The 8023-nt window shown below is 41.1% G+C and overlaps 1 protein-coding gene across 1 annotated transcript; it reads left to right on the top strand.

The window, feature by feature from the left end:
• The first annotated feature begins 4204 nt into the window (after positions 1–4204).
• Positions 4205–6223, top strand: LOC123264002. Its single transcript, XM_044727049.1, has 2 exons — positions 4205–4466; positions 4536–6223. Exons 1-2 carry the CDS (start codon positions 4205–4207, stop codon positions 6221–6223), a joined length of 1950 nt encoding a protein of 649 aa, XP_044582984.1.
• Positions 6224–8023: the final 1800 nt, after the last annotated feature.

Raw genomic sequence — 8023 nt, 5'->3', positions numbered from 1 at the left:
TAAGGATTAAAACTTCATATATCAGCTGACAAGAACTGTTCATGCATGATTTGCCCTCTTAAATGATATTTTAAGTTTGGAAGAAAAATTTTATCGAACTATAGACTGCAGTTCTATTTTTAAAATTAATTTGTTCCGTATGACGTATCAGTTTCTATCCCCTTATAAATTTTAACTGTACAACTTTCATAAAAAATTTCGGCTTATATAAGCATGAACTTTTTAATTGTCTATGCCAAAACGATGATTTTTAACGATGAATTTTGACAAAATGACATAAAATTTTTTACTGTGTTTCATTGAATACGCGAAAAATAAGATTATTTAGTAAAAGCTTCAGTAAGTTTGATAGCGTGAAAATACCAAAATATACCAGTTGATATCGATAGGCGATAAGTCCTTTCAAGGTGTCTGTTATTATCTTAAGCTACGACTTGGTCCATTGCAGTAGTGTCGAAGCCCTGGCGGATCCGAATCACGGTAAAATACCGTAATTAAAGTGATTCACGGTGAATTCACGGTGGAAACCTGTAATTAGGTTATTTACCGAACTTCTCGGTAAAAAACGGTAAAGTCACCGTGTTTTCACGGTAATTCACGGTAAATTCACCGAAATTTACGGTGAAATTTTTATAAAACACCGTAAAATCACCATAATTCTTCGAAATCTCAAATCACGGTAAAATAAAACGATTACGGTGAATTTACGGTAAAATACGGTATTTCCCTGAAACACCGTGCCGTTACCTTTTCATGTAATTTTGAGTTTCGTGGACATGATGTCTTATCCCGTATATTTTGTTTAGCTGAAACTGAACATCGTCATTATTCTTGCGAAATCATGGGCCATCAATTGTTTATAGCCATTTATTTAAACAATTGTTAAAAAAAATATATTTTTACTAAAGAAATAGTTTTTTTTTATTTCGAACAATTTTAAGGCAAAAGTTGTTCTTATAAAATTTGCGTATAGTTAAGAATTTTTGAGTTTTGAATTTTTTTTAATTTGAAATACATATTTTTTCACAATTTTAAAGATTAATTACAAAAGGAAAAATTATTTAATATTAAAATAAATATGTATGAATGTAAAGAAGATCAACAAAAGTTGCTATTCGAAATCTAAAATGCTGTTGTTGTTTGTTCATAACTGTTCGGTGAACAAGGCCCAGTAGCGATTAACTCGCTCCTGGGGGACTCCCAAATTCAAGAGACGCACCTGTCCACCGCTAGTTCCCGCAAAAATCGAACCGCCAATAGAAAATCAGCCTCTCGATCACGCCATGAATCGACCGCTTTATTGGCTGATCGTTCCCACTAGACATGCGCAATAGCCTTCTTCCCCAACTCAACGAGGAAGAAGACGAACTATTGTTATTATCTTTCGCTTCTACGCTTTCGCTGCATCAAGTCGCCATTAGTATTTCTTTACTTTCGCTTTTCGCTAATAAACCGCATTTCGCTTATTTAATAATTTAATTTGCTTAAATTAATTGTTAATAATTCGCTTTAGTTTGTTTCAGATAAGTTGTGTTATTTGTGCATTATTTTCACCGCTTTTTCAGTATCGGCAAAGTGTTCAACCACGTGTCAACCGGCTTCACTTTTGCAAACCACGCTGTAAATTATAAATCCGCTATTAACCATATTAAATATTGAGTGTATTTAATGTAAATAAATTACTAGTGTTATTTTTGATAATAATTTGCGCGTTTTAATTGAGATATCCAGACCTAAACCTGATCCCCGCTTTTCCGCTCTTTCAGTAATTATTCATTGGTCCCTCGAGCCGGATCAGGCTGGCTCTATCTCAATTAAATTAATTAATTATTCCGCTTAAAAATTGTGCTGTGTTAAGTGAAGTGTAATACCGCTAGGAAAGGTCGAGTGTCAGGAGCATCGCAGAGCACATCGGGTGCTGCTCCTGATAGTCATTCGTACACCGGTACGCTGAACTTTCCGTTTATTAAGACTGAAAACTCGACTTCGGGCCTTAAATAACCTCGCTATGGAGAATTACACAAGATAGTTAAAAAATGCAATTTGTGCTTCAACTTTCGTGTTCCGCACCGCGCCGCAGATTGCAAGACCGCTCAAGATTGCCGAAAATGTGGTCAACGTCACCACATGTCCATCTATTTTGGATGCACCAACGAAACCAGCTTCACCGCAGTCTACATCTTCCGCACAGGCAACTAATCGTTCCCTTTAGACCGTTTACAACTTGAAATTAACTGTTGATTATTTCAGATCCGCTTTCCGCTCAAGTATTGCTAGCTACCGCCTTAGTCCAGGTACGCCCGCATCATGCTAATCCAATCACCGCCAGAGTGTTGATTGATCAAGGTTCAGAGCTCTCATTTATGAGACAGTCGCTCTTCAAGAAGCTTGGACAACCGCTACAGCGTGACATGGTCATGCTCAAGGGCATTGGCAATGTCTCCGCAGGAAGCTCACTAGGTGTGAGCACAATTGAGCTTCGTTCGCTGTGTACGACCGCATTAATGCATGTCAGCATGCATATTCTACCAACATTGACGGTAGATCTTCCATCGTTCGTGATCGCTGATCCGAAATGGCCGCATCTTGAGAATCTCAAGCTCGCTGACCCGCAGTATCTACAGCCACGCCCTGTAGATATTATTCTAGGTGCATCACCAGCCACACAGATCATAAACGCAGAGATTCAACGAGGACCTCGCAATGCTCCTATTGCACAATTTACCACGCTTGGTTGGATTGTCTATGGAGCTGTCACCGCTAAACACGCTTCAACATCACACGCAGCATTACATGCGTCATTAGATACAGAATTACAAGACGCTATCGCTAAGTTTTGGGAACAGGAAGAGGTTCCATCAGGTAATTCACCGCTCAACACCGCTGAAGAAGACGAATGTGAAATTCACTTTCGTCAAACGCATTATCGAGTGCCTGATGGACGCTACATAGTGAGACTACCGCTTAAGGCCCTTGAGAGTCAACTTGGTGACTCTATCAACGCAGCTATGGGGTCACTCCGCAGATTAATAACTCGCTTGTCGCGAGAAAGAGAATATTATGACATGTATCGTGCATTCATTGCAGAATACATTCAACTAGGACACATGGTACGAATACCAGTCAACGAATTGCCCGCAAACGCTTACTTCTTGCCTCACCATGAGGTATTGAAGCTTGATAGTGCCACTACGAAGCTCCGGACAGTGATCAATGGTTCCTGTGCAACATCTACAGGAATTTCATTGAACGACATTCTCCACGCAGGACCCAAAATGCAAATTGACATTTTTGATGTGATGTTGAGAATCCGCTGCAGCAGGATTCTATTCGCTACTGACATCACCAAGATGTTCAGACCGATTGAGGTCGACTCGCTTGATTGGCCGCTTCAGTGCATTCTCTGGATAGATGAGAATGACTTAATAGACGCTTACTGTCTCAAGACAGTCACATACGGAACCGCTAGTGCACCTTTTGACGCAGTACGTGTGCTTATCCAACTAGTAAAGGATGAAGGACACCGCTTTCCGCTAGCTGTTGCTCCAATGTTGAAAACACGCTACGTAGATGACATCTACGGTGGAGCAGACAACGAAGAAGACGCTATCAAGGCTGCAGTACAAACAAAAGCTCTGTGTGCAGCAGGCTGCTTCCCGCTTGCCAAATGGGCTAGCAATAGCCCACGGTTACTCGCTGAAGTCGCTCCAGAAAAGCAGTTGGATACACCGCTTAAAGAAATCAGTGATGCACCAGTAAAAGTCCTGGGCATGTACTGGAATTCACGCACTGACGCTCTCCAGTTCAAGTACACGCTACCGCCAGAGACGCCTAAGACAAAGAGAGCTATTTTGTCTGAAATCGCTAAACTGTATGACCCGCTAGGACTTCTCGCACCAATTGTCGTCAAAGCCAAGATCTTTATGCAAGATCTGTGGCTAGATAGAGTGTCATGGGATGAACAATTGTCACCATCACTCATTCACAAATGGACTGGATACCGCGAGGATCTTCGAAACATCGAATCCATCCGCATTCCACGCTGGAATAATATAGCACCTGGAGCAACTATGGAATTGCACGGGTTCTCAGACGCTTCGCAAAACGCTATGGCTGCCGCTGTTTATTTGAGAGTCACTGACGCTGATGGGAACACAAAGGTCTCACTTTGTGTTTAAAAACGCAAGTAGCACCGCTGAAGACCATGACAATCCCACGCTTGGAATTATCTGCCGCATGGTTGCTAACACAACTGATACTTCATGTTAAAGAAGTTCAGTCGCTTGAAAATGTCAGGATCAATCTCTGGACTGACTCCGCCGTGACTCTCGCATGGATTAAAAGTCCAGCAATCCGCTGGAAGACATTCGTCCACAATAGAGTGGGAAAAATCCAAGAAACGCTTCGAGATGTCTCCTGGAAATTTATTCCAGGAAAACAAAACCCCGCTGACTGCGCTTCAAGAGGTATACCTACGCTAAAACTGAAACAACACGCTCTCTGGTGGCATGGACCAACTTGACTTCATGAACCAGAATCCTCTTGGCCCACTCTGGAACCTCCAACCGACAACGCAACGCATCGAGAAGAACGCCAAGGTCTGACACTAGTAACTTGGAAAGCAGAAAATTGCCTGCTCCAACAATTACTGTCGCATTACACGCAGCTGTTTCCACTGCTACGGAAACTCAGCATCTGGCATCGTGCCATCGACCGCTTTAAAAGAGTTCCACAATCTTCGCTGGCCTACCCGCTTACTCCATCAGACCTGGAGCGCGCTAAATTGACCTTGATTAAGTACACTCAAGGACAATACTTCGCTAGAGAGATTCACACGCTACAAGATGGTGATGGTCTGCCTAAAAATAACAGCATCACTAAGCTGACTCCGTTCATCGACCATCAGGAAGTCCTGAGAGTCGGTGGCCGCTTGAAAAACGCATTGCTGGACCCAGAAGAGAGGCATCCAGCGATTCTACCGCGACAATCACCGCTTACATCAATTTTGATTGATGATTCGCACCGCAAAACGCTTCACGGAGGTACTCAGCTTACGCTCGCTGACTTACGCAAGAGTGTCTGGATCATTGGAGGCCATGTTCCAGTCAGATCATTTATTTTACGCTGCGTTATCTGCACGAGACACCGTGGAGAACGCGCTCAACAGTTGATGGGTCAACTACCCGCCGCACGAGTACAGCCAACTCGAGCCTTCTTGCATACAGGACTCGACTACGCTGGACCTATCACGCTGAAAACGTTTCAAGGACATGGAGCAAAAACATACAAAGGCTGGATTGCAGTCTTTGTATGCATGTTCAGTTCAGCTGTACATTTAGAGCTAGTAACTGACTACACCGCTGCCGCTTTCATCGCCGCTTATCGCCGCTTCACTAGTCGCCGAGGTATCTGCCACACGCTATATTCAGACTGTGGAACCAATTTTGTAGGAGCAGATAAAGAACTGAAACGACTATTCACTGCAGAATCCCGCACATTACGAGAATTATCAACCTTGATCGCTCAAGATGGCACGAACTGGAAATTCAATCCGCCTGGAGCTCCAAATTTTGGAGGAAAATGGAAAGCCGCTGTGAAATCTATCAAATTTCACCTTCGAAGAACAATCGGAGACTCGCTGTTGACGCTTGAGCAATATTCAACGCTACTGGCTCAAATTGAAGCCATATTGAATTCCAGACCGCTCACACCGCTGAATGAAGATCCTGCTGACCTGGCTGTACTGACTCCAGGTCACTTCTTAATCGGACATTCACTGACCGCTATCCCAGAGCCATCGCTGACAGATTTACAACCTGCTCGGCTCTCGCACTGGGAACAAGTCCAGCAAATGGTTCAACATTTGTGGAAACGCTACTACCAGGACTGCATCCACCGCTACCAGGCCATTTCAAAGTGGCATCATCGACGCAACCAGATCAAGGTGGGTTCAGTTGTACTGATCACCACTGAGGATCTCCCGCCAACCAAGTGGCCATTAGCCAAAGTAATTGCTGTCCATCCAGGTGAAGATGGACAAATCCGCGTGGTAACTGTTAAGACAGTTAACACAGAGCTGGTACGTCCAATTACAAAGCTCTGTGTCCTGCCGCTAACGCATGAAGAAGATGATCTTGTCGACGCAGCCGCCAACCTGGGTAAAATGTTCGGTGAACAAGGCCCAGTAGCGATTAACTCGCTCCTGGAGGACTCCCAAATTTAAGAGATGCACCTGTCCACCGCTAGTTCCCGCAAAAATCGAACCGCCAATAGAAAATCAGCCTCTCGATCACGCCATGAATCGACCGCTTTATTGGCTGATCGCTCCCACTAGACATGCGCAATAGCCTTCTTCCCCAACTCAACGAGGAAGAAGACGAACTATTGTTATTATCTTTTGCTTCTACGCTTTCGCTGCATCAAGTCGCCATTAGTATTTCTTTACTTTCGCTTTTCGCTAATAAACCGCATTTCGCTTATTTAATAATTTAATTTGCTTAAATTAATTGTTAATAATTCGCTTTAGTTTGTTTCAGATAAGTTGTGTTATTTGTGCATTATTTTCACCGCTTTTTCAGTGCCGGCAAAGTGTTCAACCACGTGTCAACCGGCTTCGCTTTTGCAAACCACGCTGTAAATTATAAATCCGCTTTTATCTTAACAATCCGCTGTTAACCATATTAAATATTGAGTGTATTTAATGTAAATAAATTACTAGTGTTATTTTTGATAATAATTTGCGCGTTTTAATTGAGATATCCAGACCTAAACCTGATCCCCGCTTTTCCGCTCTTTCAGTAATTATTCAATAACACAAAAACAGAGCAATCAAAGTTGGTCCATTTGACAAGTAACTCGCTACAATTGGCGGCGCATGCGCAAAGCAAGCATTCATTGCTTTTTTTCTCTCAAGCGTTTTATATAAATAATATATAATGACAAAACTTTTGTCTTCAAATTATCAAAAATATTTCAACATATATTTTATATAGAAAACTAGAAAATCGAGCGCGCTTCTTCCTTTGTATTTTAAAAACGTTATTAATTAAGAAATGATGTATTATTTTGTCTACTGATGATATTTTTAATGATATAAGCTCATCCTGGGGTTACACTTATCGAGACCCATTATTTGAATACCCACACAAATTTTTCCATAGATTTTATACATATGATATTTCTCATAATTGTGAAATATATAAAATAAATAAAAAATTCATGTGGGTATCCAAATAAAAGCTCTCGATGATCTTATGTCTTGATAAATGTCAATAATTAAGACATGACGTTGTATTTTGTCCATTGATAATATTTTTAACAATATAAGCTCATCCTAGAGTTACACTTATCAAGACCTTTCAGTTGAATACCCACACGAATTTTATATATATTTTATATATTTCACAAATATAAGAAATATCATATATCTATATATATATGTAACTTAGGTGTAAGTTAAGTGCGTTCCAAACGAAGACGCTTGCACGTGTGAATGTGTAAGTAAATGTGTGTGACTACGTTAGCTAGTTAGTAGCTAGTTAGTCATACAGTTAGTTGTGTCTTTGTTTGCCATATACTTTACTGGACACTGACGCTCTCTCTCTAACACATAAAGCGACGTTACTTTAATTAATAATTAATTATCTATGCGTCTAATTAAAAAATGGCTAAGGACTTTTCGTCTCAGAATTATTTTTTTCATCAGATGCTACAATGGCGTCCGTTACTTCTGGGACACCCTGTATATAAGAGATTTCCACCTATATAGTCACTCATCACGATACCTCTGGAACCATTAGAGCTAAAGACTTGAAATTTGGTAGGAATATTCTTTTCACCGAGTAGAGGTCAGCTAAGAACGGATTTTACGAAATTCCACCCCCCGAAGGGAATGCGGGGGCGTTGAAAATTAAAAAAAAATTATTATCTTCCAATCTATAGCTTTTAGAACTCTGAAACTTGACCAAAAAATTTTTTTTAGCATCTTTGAGTTTACTAACAACTAATTTTATGATATTTCACC

This window comes from Cotesia glomerata, linkage group LG4 (assembly GCF_020080835.1).
Source record: "Cotesia glomerata isolate CgM1 linkage group LG4, MPM_Cglom_v2.3, whole genome shotgun sequence".
NCBI classification, from domain to species: domain Eukaryota; kingdom Metazoa; phylum Arthropoda; class Insecta; order Hymenoptera; family Braconidae; genus Cotesia; species Cotesia glomerata.
This window is presented reverse-complemented; position numbering and strand designations above follow the sequence as displayed.

Bases quoted from the DNA above. Each gene is read 5' to 3' on its own strand.
- LOC123264002 (XM_044727049.1), top strand. From the start codon at position 4,205: ATGACAATCCCACGCTTGGAATTATCTGCCGCATGGTTGCTAACACAA. The intron at 4,467-4,535 runs GTATACCTACGC...TTCATGAACCAG, and splicing joins CGCTGACTGCGCTTCAAGAG to AATCCTCTTGGCCCACTCTG.